Genomic DNA, 19,961 nt, shown 5'->3' with positions numbered 1-19,961 from the left:
CACCCCTATGTTTATCGCAGCACTATTTACAATAGCCAAGAATTGGAAGCAACCTAAATGTCCATCGATAGATGAATGGATAAAGAAGATGTGGTACATATACCCAATGGAATACTACTCAGCCATAAGAAAAGGGCAAATCCTACCATTTGCAGCAACATGGATGGAGCTGGAGGGTATTATGCTCAGTGAAACAAGCCAAGCAGAGAAAGAGAAATACCAAATGATTTCACTCATCTGTGGAGTATAAGAACAAAGTAAAAACTGAAGGAACAAAACAGCAGCAGAATCACAGAAGTCAAGAATGGACTAACAGGTACCAAAGGGAAAGGGACTGGGGAGGATGGGTGGGTAGGGAGGGATAAGGGGGTGGAGAAAAAGGGGGGTATTAAGATTAGAATCCATAGGGGTGTGGGAGAAAGGGAAGGGCTGTACAACACAGAGAAGACAAGTAGTGATTCTACAACATTTTGCTACGCTGATGGACAGTGACTGTAAAGGAGTTTATAGTGGGGACCTGGTATAGGGGAGAGCCTAGTAAACAAAGTATTCATCATGTAAGTGTAGATTAATGATAACAAAAAATAAAAAAGAGTAAGATGACGATGTTCAGTTAGAGCTTGGACTGTGGTATTGTATGAAATGCCTGTTTTATGAGTGATATTATGTAGTGAAAAAAATTTTTTTTTTAGCGTAGAGGAGAGATAATCCAGTTGTCAGTCAGCTTAAGAGAAAAAGCTTAAAACATTTTCTCAGCAACATTTGAAACAAAAAGCTACAAAATCATCTTCTTTAGTTTACTTAATCCTATGTAACCAATACCTGTTCTGCTGAAATCTAGTTCTTTACTAGTTTAGGAGTAATAAAATAGTGATTTTAAATGACAAAATACTTACAAATGACAATGGTTAAAGACTTGATGAGAGCTTACATAATATAGTTGACATAAGAAAATTTGAATATTTCTGTACCACAAAACATTCAGTAACAAAGGTTAGCATCATTCCTTTTGACAGTGCTTTCTAGGTAAATATATATCAGATAAATAAGCCAAAGTAGCCAAATGTTTTTCCCGATGAGAAAAATTTCTTCTGACATGTTCCAGGGGCCCTCTGGAAAATATCAGAGTTAACTAGAGGTAAAAGCACCTTTTTCAATTTGATTTTGGAAAGTTGTCAAAAGAAAGTTTCTTTGGCATTTGCTTAAATAAGATTATAGGTTGCCATGAAGCAATACTTACCTATTTAACTAGAATGACAACAAAATACTTCAGAGTCAGATACAGAAGTTTACACAGCTGTTAGCAAAGTTTAACTTTTAGTCCTTTGATATTAGAATCTCATTTTCTTAAATACTCAGACAATTCATTGAGATTTTAAGCATGAGAAACTGTTTTGATAAAACAATTAGAAAATATTTTGCAATCTTTCAACATTAAGTGTAGACTAACAGTTTAAGAAAACTTTGTCTTTTTAACTGAAAAAATTCTAATTTTGCTGTGTACTTGATATCAAGACTCACTTGCTTTAATTAAACATAGCTTGACTATATCAATTTTTCCACAAGCTTTCTACTACTTTCTCTTTACATTCAGTGTTCTCCCCCTTTAAATAAATAGTGTACTTTAGAACAATTACCTTCTCTTACCCTCAACAAAATGAATTTCCATTCTTTATACTTTCTCTTATTAAAACACACATCTTTAGCATACCAAAATATTTTCCTTTTTATATTAAGTAGTTTTCATTAGAACTTTAAATGATTTGATACTTTAACATCCTGTGAACACTGAAAAATAGGCCACTGTAAACTGTTACACTAGCATTCTCCAGATTTATACATCTGTTAACATATATTATCATTTTTGAAAATGTGCTTTATAGCCCAATTTCTCATTAGGCACAAAATATGTCTATATAACTTAGCAAACTTTAAGAATTCTGGTCACCACAAAAATTCTCAGGCTGTTTGCATATATATACACTTACACATTAATACACTATTATTATTAAGATGTTTCTTTGCTACAGTTGTTTATTTATTTTTAGCAACCATGCCAGATTACTTACAAAACTTTTACCAAACATTAGACAAAGTCAAGCTTCTCTTTAAGCATCTTCTTGATATGTTTAACAGGTAACATCAGCTTAAATGACTTTAAGTAAACTTTGGCAGCTGACAACTATAAGGACATGTCCGTATCAGTTAAACTTAAATTAGAATAAATGCTCAATATTTTTTATTAGATTTTCTGGAAGTTTTAGAATGACCAATTTTCACAAGTGCTTGTCTTTAAATCAATTTTTATTAATACCATATGGAGGTAGAAAATATTTTTCATTTACACACTTAGACACACAAACATACAAATTGAGACATAATGACTACAGTTAGCAACAGTTCATATAAAAACATATACACAAACTGATATGAAGATTTGAGTTACTGATATTTAATTGCTTTCTTTCTTTTTAGCTTACTTGATTAAAAGTACTTCAGTTTTCAAGAATACACTCTAAGGGTGACAATTTACATTTACTGGGTTAAGGTTTAGACAGCCCCAGACTAACAGGGCTGATGAAGGCTCTGAACTGATAGGGACTGTGCGTGTCCAGGGGGCTGGAAATGAAATGCAAGTACAATACTAGCTCCAGTCATTTAAAGCCAGGCTGTATTGCAGAAGATAAATCTCTTCCGTTTCAGGGAGTCTAGTTTAAAAACCTCCCAATTTTTGAAGATAATGTTGAACCCTAAAAGTAGAATAGGAGTTCACTAAGAGAATTTAGAAAACCAGCTCCATATTGTAGTAGTTCATGGAACTTTTGACTTTTTTCTTCCCTTGTGGAAAAATACATTTAGCTGCATAACTTTATATTGCATACTTCTTTCATGGGCCAAGCCTCTCTAATCAGAGAGTTTGTACTGAAGCCAGGTTTGTGTGCAGAAGATAAGACACTTCATTTTTAGACTTTAGGGATCGAGTTGCTCCCAGTAGTTTTCCTAGTTTTTTCTGCCCTAGATTTAGTCATTCCTCGAGAGGCCCCTGCCTGTCTGATAAGTGCAGGGACTGTGGGACTTTTTGCTCCTAGAGCCCTGATCTGAGTCACAAGCTTGTTTTGCTCCCGCGGGGCTGCAGACAAGGAAATGCTTAGCTCCAGGATGACTGCCTCTAAGGAAAGCAGATAATAGAATAGAGCTATTTACATGTTGGTCTGAGGGTTCAGCTTGATTACTTTACAGGTTCTATTTCCATTACACAGGAGAAAGTAGCCCAGGCCTAAGAGGACTGCTTTGAATGGGGAACAAGATAAAAAAGCAATCTTTAAGGTCAATGATAGTCATATTCCAGTCTTTTGGAATCATAGCCGGAAAACGGAGGCCTTGTTGTGAAGGTCCCATAGGGTTAAGAACCACAATAATTTGCCTTAAGTCATTTAAGAGTCTCTAATTTCCTGACTTCTTTTTTATAACAAATATAGAGGAATTCCACGGCTCATGGACAATTCTAATCTATCTAGCTGAAGCTGTTCTTTAACTTGTGTAAGGATGCCACTTTTTCTTTATTAAGGGGCTATTGATCCACCCAAACAGGCACAGGGACAATGTTTCCCTGTCTGTGAGCCTCTTTGAAATCTCTTAATGCATTACTCCCACCAGCTTGTCTGAGGGTTCCCCGTGGAGGCAACTGATAACAATACTTTAATATATTTATGACGTTGAGCAAAGTTCTTTTTAGAAGTTTTCACTCCTGGTGTTTTCAGGAGGGCATGGAGTAATTGTAAGAAATCCTCTGGTTTATCTGCTTTAGTTTCATTTTGGCCCATTATAGTGTCCCTGACGTCTCCATCCTGTTCCCTACTTATGCTTTCCCGGGAGTCTTACCGGATCGACGTTCTTTGGAGCTTTTTCCTGCCCTTGAATTGCAAGTGCCACCGAGTGGAGGTTCTCTGCCCTGAGTTTCCACCATCTTTCATGTCCCTGTTTGGGCGCCACTTGTCAGCCTTCTTCCTGTCTCCGACCCTCAGCTGTAGAGGCGACATGATGATATATGGAGGACGAGAGTAGGCCAGCCAGGGGACTCAAGGCATACCAGCTGGAGAGTGGTGCTGGAAAGGCACCTCTCATATTTATTGACCAGGCATCACATTGTTGAGTTTGTGAAAAAGTTCCTAGACACAGTGATTAACATGCTTTACTCCAGGAATATATTTGCCTCCAGGTCGCTGGGGCAAGTTCTCCCTGGCGCCAGACAATAAGGGGGTAGAGATAACAAGAAACAGATCTCGGTTTAGATTTAGTGACCTGTGGCCTGCACCACAGATTCCAAGGAAGACAGTCAATTCCCATAGAAACAGAATCATCTATGGATGGCAACCTACACTTCACTTTTCCTTTGTTCTTATACTCCACAGATGAGTGAAATCATTTGGTACTTGTCTTTCTCCTCTTGGCTTGTTTCACTAAGCATAATACCCTCCAGCTCCATCCATGTTGTTGCAAATGGTAGGATTTGTTTTCTTCTTATGGCTGAGTAATATTCCATTGTGTATATGTACCACATCTTCTTTATCCAGTCATGTATGATGGACATTTAGGTTGTTTCCATTTCTTCGCTATTGTAAATAGTGCTGTGATAGACATAGGGGTGTCTGTGTCTTTTTCAAAACTGGGCTGCTGCATTCTTAGTGTAAATTCCTAGAACTGGAATTCCTGGGTCAAATGGTATTTCTATTTTGAGCTTTTTGAGGAACCTCCATACTGCTTTCCCCAGTGGTTGAACTAATTTACATTCCCACCAGCAGTGTAGGAGGGTTCCCCTTTCTCCACAACATCACCAGCATTTGTTGTTGTTTGTCTTTTAGATGGTAGCCATCCTTACTGGTGTGAGGTGATATCTCATTGTGGTTTTAATTTGCATTTCTCTTACGACAAGCGATTTGGAGCATCGTTTCATGTGTCTGTTGGCCATGTGAATTTCTTCTTTAGAGAAGAGTCTGTTCAGCTCCTCTGCCCATTTTTTAATTGGATTATTTACTTTTTGTTTGTTGTGTTGTGTGAGGTCTTTATATATTTTGGATGTCAACCCTTTATCGGATCTGTTATTTATGCATATATTCTCCCATACTGTAGGATACCTTTTTGTTCTATTCATGTTGTCCTTTGCTGTACAGAAGCTTTTCACCTTGATATAGTCCCACTTGTTTATTTTTGCTTTTGTTTCCCTTGCCCAGTGAGATATGTTAAAGAAGATGTCACTCATGTTTATGTCTAAGAGATTTTTGCCTATGTTTTTTCCTAAGAGTTTTATGGTTTCATGACTTACGTTCAAGTCTTTGATCCATTTCAAATTTAGTTTTGTGTATGGCATTAGACAGTGATCCAGTTTCATTCTCTTACATGTAGCTGTCCAGTTTTACCAGCACCATCTGTAGAAGAGACTGTCATTTCCCCATTTTAGGTCCATGGCTTCTTTATCATATATTAATTGACCATCTATGTTTGGGTTAATGTCTGGAGTCTCTTTTCTGTTCCACTGGTCTGTGGCTCTGCTCTTGTGCCAGTACCAAATTGTCTTGATTACTGTGGCTTTGTAGTAGAGCTTGAAGTTGGGGAGTGAGATCCCCCCTACTTTCTTCTTCCTTCTCAGGATTTCTTTGGCTATTCGGGGTCTTTGGTGTTTCCATATGAATTTTTGAACTATTTGTTCCAGTTCGTTGAAGAATGCTTGTGGTAATTTGATAGGGATTGCATCGAATCTGTATATTGCTTTGGGCACGATGGCCATTTTGATGATATTAATTCTTCCTAGCCAGGAGCATTTGATGAATCTCCATTTGTTAGTGTCCTCTTCAATTTCTCTTAAGGGTGTCTTATAGTTTTCAGGGTATAGGTCTTTCAGTTCCTTGGTTAGGTTTATTCCTAGGTATTTAATTTTTTGATGCAATTGTGAAAGGAAATCTTTTCCTAATTTCTCTTTCTCTTAGTTCATTGTTAGTGTATAGGAAAGCCACAGATTTCTGTGTGTTAATTTTGTATCCTGCAACTTTGCCTAATTCCGATATTATTTCTTGTAATTTTGGGGTGGAGTCTTTACGGTTTTATATGTACAATATCATGTCATCTGCAAATAGTGACATTTTAACTTCTTCTTTCCCAATCTGGATTCCTTTTATTTCTTTGTTTTGTCTAATTGCCATGGCTAGGACCTCCAGCACTATGTTAAATAACAGTGAGGAGAGTGGGCATTCCTGTCTTGTTCCCAATCTCAGTGGAAAAGCTTTCAGCTTCTTGCTATTCAGTATGATGTTGGCTGTGGGTTTATCATATATGGCCTTTATTATGTTGAGGTACTTGTCCTCTATACACATTTTGTTGAGAGTTTTTTCATGAATGGATGTTGAATTTTGTCAAATTCTTTTCATCATCTATGGAGATGATCATGTGGTTTTTGTCCTTTCCGTTGATGTGGTGGATGATGTTGATGGATTTTTGAATGTTGTACCATCCTTGCATCCCTGGGATGAATCCCACTTGGTCATGGTGTATGATCCTTTTGATGTATTTTTGAATCTGGTTTGATAATATTTTGTTGAGTACTTTTGAATCTGCGTTCCTCAGGGATATTGATCTGTAGTTTTCTTCTTTGATGGAGTCTTTGCCTGGTTTTGGTATTAGGGTGATATTGGCTTCATGGAATGAGTTTGGGAGTATTCTCTCCTCTTCTATTTTTTGGAAAACTTTAAGGAGAATGGGTATTATGTCTTCCCTGTATGTCTGATAAAATTCTGAGGTAAATCCAGTTGGCTGATGGGTTTTGTTCTTGGGTAGTTTTTTGATTACTTCAATTTCATTGCTGGTAATTGGTCTGTTTAGATTTTCTGTTTCTTCTGGGTCAGTCTTGGAAGGTTGTATTTTTCTATGAAGTTGTCCATTTCTTCTAGGTTTTCCAACTTGTAAGCATATAGGTTTTCATAGTGTTCTCTAATAATTCAATGATTCTTTGTATTTCTGTGGGGTCCGTCGTGATTTTTCCCTTCTTGTTTCTGATTCTGTTGATGTGTGTTGATTCTCTTTTTGTCTTATCAGTCTGGCTAGAGGTTGATCTATTTTGTTTATTTTCTCAAAGAAACAGCTATTGTTTTCATTGATTTTTTTCTATTGTTTTATCCTTCTCAATTTTATTTATTTCCTCTCTGATCTTTATTATGTCTCTCCTTCTGCTGAACTTAGGCCTCATTTGTTCTTCTTTTTCCAATTTCGATAATTGTGATATTAGACTATTCATGTGGGATTGTTCTTCCTTCTTTAAATATGCCTGGACTGCTATATACTTTCTTGTTAAGACTGCTTTCCCTGCATTGCACAGAAGTTGGGGCTTTGTGTTGTTGTTGTCATTTGTTTCCATATATTCCTGGATCTCCATTTTAATTTGCTCATTGATCCATTGAATATTTAGGAGCATGTTGTTAAGCCTCCATGTGTTTGTGAGCCTTTTTGCTTTCTTTGTAAAATTTATTTCTAGTTTTATTCCTTTGTGGTCTGAAAAGTTGGTTGGTTGGATTTCAATCTTTTCGAATTTACTGAGGCTCTTTCTGTGGCCTAGTATGTGGTCTATTCTGGAGACTGTTCCATGTGCACTTGAGAAAAATGTATTTTCTGTTGCTTTTGGATGTAGAGTTCTGTAGATGTCTATTAGGTCCATCTGTTCTAGTGTGTTGTTCAGTGCCTCAGTGTCCTTACTTATTTTCTGTCTGGTGGATCTGTCCTTTGGAGGGAGTGGTGTGTTGACACCTCCTAAAATGAATGCATTGTATTCTATTTCCTCCTTTAGTTCTGTTAGTATTTGTTTCACATTTATAGGTGATCCTGTGTTGGGTGCATATATATTTATAATGGTTATATCCTCTTGTTGGACTGACCTCTTTATCATTATGTAATGTCCTTCTTTATCTCTTGTTACTTTCTTTGTTTGGAAGTCTGTTTTGTCTGATACTAGTACTGCAATACCTGCTTTTCTCTCCCTCTTGTTTGCATGAAATATGTTTTCCCATCCCTTGACTTTTACTCTGTGTATGTCTTTGGGTTTGAGGTGAGTCTCTTGTAAGCAGCATACAGATGGGTCTTTCTTTTTTATCCTTTCTATTACTCTGTGTCTTTTGATTGGAGCATTCAGTCCATTTACATTTAGGGTGATTATTAGAAGATATGTACTTATTGCTATCGCAGGCTTTAGATTTGTGGTTTTCAAAGGTTCAAGGTTAGCTTCTTTACTATGTTACTGTCTAACTTAACTTGCTTATTGGGCTATTACATACTGCTGATTCTTTATTTCTCTCCCTTCTTATTCCTCCTCCTCCATTCTTCATATGTTGGGTGTTTTGTTCTGTGCTCTTTTGAGGAGTGCTCTCATCTAGAGCAGTCCCTCTAAAATACCCTGTGGAGGTGGTTTGTGGGAGGCAAATCCCCTTAACTTATGCTTGTCTGGGAATTGTTTAATCTCTCCTTCATATTTAAATGATAGTTATACTGGATACAGTATTCTTGGTTCAAGGCTGTTTCATTGCATTCAATATATTATGCCATTCTCTTCTGGCCTGTATGGTTTCTGTTGAGAAGTCTGATGATAGCCTGATGGGTTTTCCTTTGTTGGTGACCTTTTTTTTTAATCTCTCTGGCTGCCTTTAATACTCTGTTCTTGTCCTTGATCTTTGCCATTTTAATTATTATATGTCTTTGTGTTGCTGTCCTTGGGTCCCTTGTCATGGGAGTTCTGTGGGCTTTCATGGTCTGAGAGGCCATTTCCTTCCCCATTTTGGGACAGTTTTCAGCAATTTTTTCTTCAAAGACACTTTCTATCCCTTTCTCTCTCTCTTCTTTTGATACTCCTATAATGTGGATATTTTTCCAGTTCGATTGGTCACATAGTTCTCTTAATATTCTTTCATTCCTCAAGATTGTTTTATCTCTCTCTGCATCAGCTTCTCTGCGTTTCTGTTCTCTAATTTCTAGTCCATTAATGGTCTCTTGCATCTCATCCATTCTGCTTTGAAGTCCTTCCAGAGATTGTTTTATTTCTGTATTATCTGTCCTTAGTTCTTGCATATTTCTGTGCAATTCCATAAGCATGGTTTTGAGTTTATTTTGAATTCTTTTTCAGGAAGATTGGTTAAATCTATCTCCCCAGATTCCTTCTCAGGGGAGGATGTGAAGGATGTCTGGGTTTGTCTGGTCTGGATCAAATTCTTATGCCTTTCCATGTTGATAGATGCAGTGGTATGCTGTTGGCTTGTCTGTCAGCTGGGAGAACCAAGATCCTTTCCACTCGCTCTGGGCCTTTCTTTCCTGGGACAATGGCGACCCCTAGTGGCTCATGTTGGGGGGTTGCACATAGACGGGTCTCTGTTTCTTGCCCAGCCGCTATGGAGGAAGCTCCCTTGCTGTGAGTGTGGCCAGCCTCAGGCTGCTCCCCTGTTATGGCAAGGCCACACTGGAGGGTGAACAGATGGGGGGGCTGTTTATTGTTGTGAGGGGTCTCATAGCTGCACTGCCACCTAGGAGGATAGGGTGCCCAGAGTTCACTGGGACTCTCAGCTGCTGGGCTATGTGCTCTGGGTTATTACCATCCAGCTGTGAGGACCCTGTCCCATTAAGACTTTCAAAATCCACTCACTTTTTTTGTCCCAGCGACACTGGCTGTGGGGACCCACTCACAGGTTTTACTGTCCTGTTTACCTAGTATCCCACAATCCTCGCACTGTGTGTCTGTGCTCCATTGCGGATGGCTGGGGCTGGGTGTTTAGTAGTCTTGGGCTCCCTCTGCCTTCCCGCTCTGACTCCTCTCCTCCTGCCGAGAGCTGGGGTGAGGGGCACTCAGGTCCCACCGGGCCCCGGCTTGTATCTTACCTCCTTCATGAAGTGCTGGTTCTCGCAGGTGTAGATGTAGCCTGGCTGTTGTCCTGTGTCTTCTGGTCTCTCTTTTAGGAATAGTTGTATTTGTTGCATTTCCAAAAATTTGTATGTTTTTGGGAGGAGATTTCTGCTGCTCTACTCACGCTGCTATATTTGCTCCCTTAATTAATATATTCTTAAGTTCCTCCCTTTTCTGTTTTATAAGTGGTAGATGATTTGGGAAGGGGTGAACGTCAGCCTTCAGTAACTGCTTCCTGGGGTTTAGGGGTGATGAAGTTTATTTTTGTATTGATGGGGGGCGATCTTCAGATGAGCCCTTGATCTGAAGTGGCGATGGTGTGTTTCAGATTTAATAAGGATCATCGTCTTCGGAGAGGGGTTGGTAATCCTGTAATACAAGCTGGTTCAAGGTCTGGTTAGAAATGTTTTGCATTTTGGCCAATTTCCACGTTCACATAGGGTGGCTGAAATACAGCATTCTTTGGGGACATATGTGTAGGCAGCAAAGCAAAATGTAGGGTAAAGGGATTCCTTGATGGTGCAATCTCTTGGATAGCCGGAAAGAGAAGACAGGGCTGGTTTGGGAAGATATGTCTGGTGGGAGAATAAGTGTTGAGACCAGGGTTAACAATCCTCAAGCATGATGCGTGACGGTTTTAAGGGAGGTCTTAGGACTCCATGCCGGTAGAAACTTGTTCTGTGATGAGTGGAACTGGAGATGAGCGTCATGATATGCAGAGAGTAAGACGTCCCATCAGGGTGGAGGAGTAATAACCTGGGGGAGATTTGGTGGCAGGGGAATAATGTGAGACAAAGGGCTTAAGGTGGGAGTTGTGTATCAAATGGGGAGGACCCTCGAGTTTAACTGCAGTTGGCTTGGAAAGGATTACTGTGTTTGTTCCTTGGCATTTGGGAGTGAGTAATGGTGTCTTTGGTGTTTGCAATGGGCATGGTTTGGAGAAGTTTTTCCTGTCTATGGTAATGGATTTGTAACCCTGGGAGAGCTGAACTCCCAGGTATTTGACCTGAGCGGCAGACAGCTGAACTTTGGAGGGTGAAACCTGATAGCCGTGTTCTGAGAGAAAGTTTAAAAGGAGAATAGTATCTTCTTGAGAGATTTGTAGGGAAGGACTGCACATGGGAAGATCATCTGTATATCGAAGGAGGGTGGAGCTCAAGAGAGTAAGGGATTTGAGGTCTTGTGCTAGAGCCTGTCCAAAAAGGCGGGGAATATCTCTAAGGCCTTGGGGAAGGTCTTGTTAAGTGGCCTCTGAATATTAAAAATTAACATAGGGAATTTCCTGCCATGATTTCTCTCTGGGATACCTGCACCTTGTTCTGGGAGCATATCGAAAGGCCACCTGCCAAGCCCCCAGGGTGGGCTGAGGTATTGTCTGTTTGCTAAAGAATATTTCCTCTTAAACTTCCTGGGTGTTAAAATGCAATCTTATCTTTAAGATGGAATTCTTCTTGCCTTTTACTATGCAGTCTATAGCTGGGTGATGCATGAAGCTAGAGAGTATTATGCTCAGTTAAATAAGCTAGGCAGAGAAAGACAAGTACCAAATGATTTCAGTTATCTGTGGAGTATATCACAAAATGAAAACTGAAGGAACAGAATAGCAGCGGACTCACAGAACCCAGGAATGGACTTAGAGTTACTAATGGGTAAGGAAATGGGGAGGGTGGATGGGTTGGGAGGGATTAGATGTTTAAGGGGCATTATGATTAGCACACATAATACAGGGGGCATGTGGAGAAAGTATAGCACAGAGACGACTAGTGACTCTGTAGCATCTTACTATGCTGATAGACAGTGACTGTAATGGGTAATGGTGGGGCTTGATAAAAAGGGGAATGTAGTAATCCCAATGTTGCCCATGTGAAATCTGAACATAAGACTGTATATCAATGAAACCTTAATAAATAAAAAAACTTGGGGAGAACCATGGGCATTTTTCCAAGAACAACATACAGATGGCCAGCAGGTAGGTGAATAGATGCTCAACGTTATTAATCAACAGGAAATGCAAGTTCAAAATACAGTGAGATATCACCTCTCCCCTGTTAAATGGTTGGCATGAACAAGACGTGAAATAAGCATTGGCGAGGATGTGGGGGAAAGGAACCATTGTGCCCTGCCAGGGGAGTGTGAACCAGTGCAGCCACTATGGGAAACAGCACAGAGGATCCTCAGAAAAGGAAAAATAGAAATACCATATGATCCAGTAATTCCACCTCTGGGTATTTATCTGAAGAAATGAAAATACTTATAAAGATATCTGCACTCCAATGTTCATTTCAGCATTATTTCCAATAGCCGAGATACACAAAAACCAAGTCTCCATTGATGGGTAATGGATAATGAAATCGTGATACACACACACAGACAAAGGACTACTATTCACCTATTAGAACAAAACCAATATCTTTAAAAGAAAAGAAAAACAGTAGAGGACCTAGCTCAAATCTGCTTAGTGAGAACACTGTATTTATGTCAACAAGATCCTGTCCCCTCAGTGGACTTCTCTCCCTGCCCCATGCTCATCCCCGCAATTCCATCTGGATACCAGACTACTAAAAATAGAAGATCACAAAATACCGGGACCTCAAACAACTCGCTCGTGAGGGAAACCCAACCTATGTCAGACACTGTGGGCTGGAAATCAAGAGGTCACCCCCACCGCATCAGGGAAAGCAGGTCGTGCCCTGATAGCCGGAAAGGTGGGGAAAGAGCACAAGGGAAGCCGTGCAAACATTCTCCAGTTCTTCTCCCCCCGCCCCAAAGGGAAAAGGAACCAAGAATGCAGAATACAAAGAACCAAAGCTGGAAGAAAGTGCAGCCCAAGGAACAAGAGGAAATTCCCCATGAGAGCTTCATGCTCTACAGTGTGTCAAGAAGAACAGAATTTCAGCTCGAGAAAAGGAGCTCTGAAGAAAAATGACAAAATAGGAGGAGAGGAAAAGAAGACCCCAAACCCGAGGAAGCAAAGGGGAGCACAGCTGCCCCATAACAGATCCGAGCAATCCTTAGTGTTAGTGAAAAGTGGCGCCTGACAGCACACTTTTCGACCTGAGATGGCAATCATTAATTTTCAGTTTCCCAAGATTAGGTTCAGCTTCCTGCTCATTACACAGAAAACTCTGTGACACACAGGCCAATAACGTCCTGCCAGCTAACCCCAGTGATGCCATAACCAATCAGCTGGTTTCAAGTGCCTTAATAGGAGATGTAAGCCAACGCTCCCCAGCCCACGTGGCTGCTCCCTCACTCTAGCGGGCAGCAAACTCGCCACCACTGTGTAAATCTCTTGGTTGGCTATCTGCTTCTGGTGTGGTTCCCTCTTCCCTGAAGGAATTGGGCACTCCTTTTATTGGTGCCATGACTCAGATGTGGCCTCCCCAACAGGAGTGGGACTCCCTTCATTCGAGGGTGAGACCGCTTGAGACTCCCTTGAGGTAGCGGCCAGCCTGCACCCATCCTCTCCATCACCTTCCTCACATACACTGCAGGCTCCAAATCGGTTAATTCCCCAATCCTGAATCCCTCAGCGCCTAGGGTCACAAAATGGGAATCTAAACGTTGATCACCTGGCACTTCCTGGGGCCCACCATGAGGGAGGAAGACACCCCACTCATACCTTTATGGTGGCATTGGTCTCTGAGGGGTTCTCATCAGTCCCGGGGCTCAGCCAGCGGTAAGACCAGACCCTTTCCTTTCCTCTCATTTGGCCTGGGTCTCACCTTCCACACCGCTCTCCAAAAACCTTGGCACCGGGTGACCTAAGGACCACCGATCCATCAGGGTCCCTCAGCTATTGGAACTCGGTGACAACCAAGTCCTAAATCCCAAGATCTCACCTGATCTTTGAGTGGAGTGGGGCGCCCCTCTAATCAACATACCAACAACCTCGTATCCACATGCGGGGAACGTCCTCTCTGCCAGCTGACTCCGCACTCAGATGTCATTTAAACGATGTGAATACTCTTAGCCTAACTCCAGACATCAAGCCCAAAATACTCATCAAACTTTGTGCCCAAGATTAGTCCACTTACTCATTAGATAACCCAAGTAAATGGCCCCCTCACGGGTCCTTAGATCCCGCCCTTCTGCAAGATCTTTACAACTATAGTGAGTAATCGACAAAATGGGTAGAGACTCCTTATGTCCAGGCTTTCTCTGTCCTCGGAGCTAATCTGTCCTTATGCAGAAATTGTAACCGGAAACATGTCTTACTAGCATATAGCCTGTCCTCAGCCACCCCTTCTTCCCCCACAGAGTTTGACCCAGTGGACGTGCCACCTCCTTACAGATGGCAAGCTCCACAACCGCCACCCTCCCCCAATCTCCGCACCACCCGCAGCACCAAGTCCACCAGTACCAGCACCTCCTACTCCCTCTCCTCCTGCAACTCCTCCCCTTCTTTCAGTCCTCCCACCACTCGCTCCTGCACCCAATCGGCTCACCTACCAAAGGTTAATTCCTCTCTTTGGGAGGCGGACGGAACTGAGGAAATAGTCCGCGTTCATGTTCCCTTCTCTATGGCGGACCTCTCCCAGATTGAAAAGCGTCCAGGTTCCTATACCATCAATTCAACCTCATACATCAACGAATTTCAAAATCTACTCCAGGCATACAGCTTAACCTACCATGACATCTATATGATCCTTTCCAATACACTGCTCCCAGAAGAGCGCAGGTGAGTATTCGAACAAGCTCATACATACGCTGATCAGGTTCATCAGACTACCCCCACCCATCCAATGGGGGCTCAGGCTAAATTTAAAACACTGGAGAAAGGGCATCTTACTCCCCAAAATGAGGTTTTAGCCACAGCTTTTAAACTCTGTCACAATAGAGATGAAAAAGCCAAACAGCAAAAGTATCAGATGCTAGAACAGGCCTAGGAGACCCCAATCTGTCCACTCTTACGGGACCACGGAGAGGATGTCCTCCACCAAAATTTCCTCCTGGACCTGTTGTAAATGCTGGATGGAAGGACATTGGGCATGCGTGTGCCCAATAACAGGCCACCACCATGGCCATGCTCCAAGTGCCATTTCAGAGGTCACTCGGTGGAAGATAGTCCCAGCCCCACAGGGGGCCGGATCAGACTCCACCCCAAACAGAGACCTCTTGAGCCTGGCAGTGGATGACTGACGAGCCCTTGGGACTCCCCTCCCGACAAATGTCATCACCTTCCCGGAGCCCAAGGTATCCATTCTGGCGGATGGATATCCCTTTAACTTCCTCCTAGACACGGGTGCGATGTTCTCAGTACTAAGGGAGTTTTGGGGACCTACCTCTCTATCTAAATCCCCTGTTGTTTGGGTAGGGTGCCAAACAGTATTTCCAAATAATCCCCATACTCCCCGGCTCATTTTCTGGTCACACCTTCTCCCACACATTTCTAGTCATGTCCCATGGCAGTGTTCCCTTGTCAGGATGAGACGTATTATCGAAATTCCAAGCTTCCATTCCATTTAGCCTCGCTCCTTCCCTTATCCTCATTCTCACAGAAGCTATCGAGCCAATGCCCATTCTAAGCCATTCCATCCCCCCCATCAGTGAACCCCCAAGTCTGGAACAGCACCACACCCTCCTTAGCAAAACACATGCCTGTCAAAGTTCACCTGCAGGACCCCCTGCACTTTCCTTGCCAACCCGAATGTCCCCTGCCCACCACTAGTCTTCTAGGGCTTCAGCCAATCATTGCAGATCTACAGAGGAAAGGACTCATTAGGCCCACGCATTCTCCCTATAACACCCCTATTTTAGCTGTAAAAAATCCTAATGGCTCTTTTCACTTGATTCAACATTTAAGATTCATAAATACTGCAGTCAAACCTACCCACCCAGTGGTCCCACACGCATATACAATACTTTCCTCCATATCCAACTCTTCCCTCTACATTTCAGTTATTGGTCTCAAAATGCTTTCTTTACCATCCCTTTATTCCCCGCATCTCAAGATATCTTTACTGGACTGACACCCCCACATACCAATCCCAACAATTCACGTGGACAGTACTCCCCCAGGGTTTCAAAGACAGTCCACAGATATTCAGACAAGCCCTAGCAAATGACCTTAAGGAGCTGACACTTCCCCAGTTCACAGTCCTCCAGTATGTTGATGACATTCTGTGCAGCCCCTCTCTTCAAATCTCTTAGACAAAAAAGGATTAAAGATGGTGGCGTGAGAGGAGAGACAGAGGCTTCATCCTAAAACTGGATTCAATTAGAAAATATAGCTGGTGCAACTAATCCTGAAAGAGCAACAGGAAAGAGGATGGCGCCAGACTGCACACACCTGGAGAAAAGAGTAGACCTCACCGATCCGGGTAACGAACCAGAGCCGTGGCCCGGTGGGACCCAAGACCTTCCCCCACCCCAGCTCACTGGCGGAAGGAAGAGAAACGGAGCAGGAAGGGAGTGGAAGGCCTGTGACTGCTGAATTCCTAGCTCCGGAGCTCTGCACAGGGAGCACAAACCAACATTCCATGGTGCTTTCATCATACTCTTCTGATTGCGGGGCTGGAAAGCTGGGACAGGCGGAGTTCCTGGGGAAACTGGGATTCTGGCCACTTGTGGAAAGCAGGGATCCATATCCAGCTGCTCAGGGACAAAATATTTTACCTGTGTGCTCGGGCCACTGGTTCAGGCAGTTGAGAAAGGCAGAGAATCCGGGAAGCGGGGAACAGCTCTTTCCTCCCCCCAGGCACCAATACTGCTCCCCTGCGACCCCCGACATTGCATCAGGGGCGAAGAAGTCACACAGTAGAACTTCTGGACACTAGAGGGCGCCATATACAAATAGGAAATGCCAAAGAAACCTGGTTCAGGGTAAAATTACTAATATAACTCCCGAGAAAGATTTAAATGATATGGACCTCGGGACTCTTCCTGAAATCTCTGAGACCAATACCATTACCCTTCCTAACTTCCTTTCTGGAAAAGGATAGTGAGTCTCCCCACGTAAAGTTCAATGATCTCAACAAACAGTCACATACTTAGGAGTCCAATTATCACGTGGCTCCAAGGCCTTCACTTTAGACTGCAAAAAAACTTATTCGAGATTTCCCCACCCCAAAAACGAAAGAAGAAATACTCTCAATCCTACGTCTAGCACGATATTTGTGAGAGCCTGGGTTCCCAACTTCTCCCTCCTGGATGCACCCCTTTACACTTTAACTAAAGGAGACTCAGAGGAACCCCTACTCAATTCTGCCAAGACTCCCTTTTTAAAGCTCCAACAAGCTCTTCTTCAAGACCCTGCCCTTCACTTACCAGACATACAACAACCTTTTACTCTACACGTACATGAAACAAAGGACTGGCCTTAGGATTCTTAGGACAAATGAAAGGCCCCACCTTCCATCCTGTACCCTATCTCTCCAAAAAGTTAGACCCTAGAGTCCAAGGATGGGTTCCCTGTCTAAGAGCCTTGGCAGCGGCATATGATCCAATCCAGGAAGCAAAAACACTCACCTATGGAGGCACAATCACAATCATATCACCCCATCATTTAACAGACCTCCCAAAATGTAAAGGATTAAGGACCCTTCCCCCCTGCTGAATCCTTTCACTCCTTGTCCTCTTCCTACATGATTCTTCTATCTCCTTTCAGGCCTGCTCATCCCTAAATGTCACTACATTACTCCCCATTATCCAAGATGCACCCACCCATCACTGTATTCAAACCCTCGAAGACCTCCTCCCATGTCCCACCCATATAAAAGAGGGACCCTTAGAAATCCCACTCATGTGTGGTTCACTGATGGCAGTTCCTTTCTAATGGAGGGGGAACGGCAGGCAGGATATGTCATTGTTACCCTAACTGAAACCATTGCAGCAAAATCTCTGCCACAAAACACAACCAACCAACATGCCGAACACTTTGCAGTCACGCGGGCCTTTCTGAGTACGTTTTCCACATCCTTCTTTCTCACTCAGCCATCTGGAAAGATAGGGGACTATTAACTACCAAAGGCACCCCCATTACCAATTCTAAACTGACCACAGGCCTCCTCCACAAATCTCTCCTCCCTCGTGAGACAGGAATCGTTCACTGCCACTCACATCTATCCAACACATCCCCAACAATAGGCAATTTGAACGTAGCCCAGGCCACAAGGAAGGCTGCTATGTCAGAAAGCCCAACCATTGCTCTAGACATTCCTCACTGCTCTTCCAACGTTCCTGATAATTTTCCCTCCAAACATGACCTCTCTTTCTATTTACACTCTCTATTTCACAACAGCCCACAATATTTAAAACTTTCTCAAGCCCTTTCCTCTAAATGCCGAAGACCTCAAATACATCCAACAACTAACCACAGACTGTTATTTCTGCAAAAGAACTAATCCTAACATCCCTTTGAAACCCTTCTCTTTCCCAAATCATCAAGCCAGGAGACATATCCCCAGAGCAGACTGGCAGCTTGACTTCACAAACATTCCCATAGTCTGAAAACACACATATCTTCTGGTGTTTGTGGACACATTCTTGGGGTGGGTTGAGGCCTTCCTCACCTCAAACAAGAGGGCTTCCACCATTGCTTCAATTCTTCTCTCAGATATAATCCCAAGATTTGGAATGCCCACCTCATTTCATTCAGACAGTGGTCCAGAATTTGTTTCCAACATTACAGAAAAAATTACAGGAACTCTCAACATCCCATGGCATTTCCTTATTCCTTCTTATTCTAAATCATCAGGAAAAGTTGAACGTACCAATCAGACACTAAAAAAAGTTCTGACCAAACTCCCTCTCGATTTACACACTGAATGGATCAAATTCCTTCCTCTGTTCTGACATCAAGTCCTCCCAAAAAATCCTTCATTAATATCCTTTTTTGAGGTAATCTATGGTAGACCTACATTGCCCCCTGGAATAACTCCCTCTCCTCCCCTTCTCCCTGAACACTTTTCTTATTCCCTTCTCTCTTTCGTTCATTCCCAGCTCTGGAGACACAAAGAGGCCCTGTTACCAGATCCCTTGAGGTCTCACATCTCTTTTCCTCTGACTCTGAGCAACCGGGTATACTTCTCTCCTCCCTCTGATGACTCCACTCACTTAACCCCAAATGAAAGGACCTCTGAAAATCATTCTCTGCACCCCTGCTGCTCCTCAATTATAGGAGTCCCCTGGAAAATTAACCCCATGAATTCATATTTCCAGGTTGAAGCTGGCCAGGCCTCCGGGAGACAGCTCAGAAGAAAAAGCTTCAAACCTGACTCCTCCACGCTTCACCTGTACCCCCTGCAAAACAGAACCCTTAAAACTTTGCATCTGCTGTCTAAAACTTCTCACCATCATTCCCAAGGATGGACCTTAACATCCCCACCATATACACTCTTACCCTCTGCTTTCTTACCCCGTTTCCAATATGTCACATGTTTGGAGATTTAAGTTGAGGGAAACATATACACAAAAATACATAAAAAAACACTGCTGTGTCAGTCACAGCTGATTGTCCCACAACAGGCTGTGCTTCCACCATTAGGATTCCCTACCCAACTCCGAGCTGATACAACAAGCCACTGGGCTCTACCTAGATTTCACCTTTGAAAAGACAAAATATTCCTGTAATGGGAGGAGCCAAGATGGTGGCATGAGTAGCGCAGTGGAAATGTACTCCCAAAACCACATATATTTTGGAAAATACAACAAATACAACTCTTCCTAAAAGAGAAACCAGAAGACACAGGACAATAGCCAGGCTACATTAACACCTCTGAGAACCCAGTGCCTCATGAAGGGGGTAAGATACAAGCCCTGTCCTGGCGGGACCCGAGTGCCCCTCACCCCATCTCCCGGCAGGAGGAGAGGAGTCAGAGTGGGGAGGGTGAGGGATCCCAGGACTGCTAAATAGCCAGCCCTAGCCATCCACACCAGAGCACAGAGACAGTGGGTGCATTGGGTGCGGGAAACTAGGGAATCAGGAGAGTAAGACCTGTGAGTGGGTCCCTGCAGCTGGCTCCCCAGGGCCAAAGAAAAGCGAGTGGTTTTTGAAAGTCTTAAAGGGACAGGGACCCCACTGCCAGACAAA

General features: G+C 42.7%; 1 protein-coding gene across 2 annotated transcripts in view; it reads left to right on the top strand.

Annotated features, from left to right (window-relative positions):
* LOC130680778 (zinc finger protein 337-like) overlaps positions 1-19,262 on the top strand; it is a 74,373-nt gene extending 55,111 nt beyond the window's left edge. The window contains exon 7 of one of the 2 annotated variants that reach the window (XM_057492079.1): positions 19,091-19,262. In XM_057492079.1, coding sequence (XP_057348062.1) covers positions 19,091-19,247 — 157 coding nt within the window. In that variant the 3' untranslated portion in view covers positions 19,248-19,262. The remainder of the gene's footprint in view (positions 1-19,090) is intronic. The other variant, XM_057492084.1, reaches the window with a different exon arrangement.
* Positions 19,263-19,961: the final 699 nt, after the last annotated feature.

The sequence above is a fragment of the Manis pentadactyla genome, chromosome 14 (assembly GCF_030020395.1).
Source record: "Manis pentadactyla isolate mManPen7 chromosome 14, mManPen7.hap1, whole genome shotgun sequence".
Taxonomy (NCBI): domain Eukaryota; kingdom Metazoa; phylum Chordata; class Mammalia; order Pholidota; family Manidae; genus Manis; species Manis pentadactyla.
The sequence above is the reverse complement of the archived record's forward strand: the minus strand, read 5'-3'. Positions and strand labels throughout refer to the sequence as shown.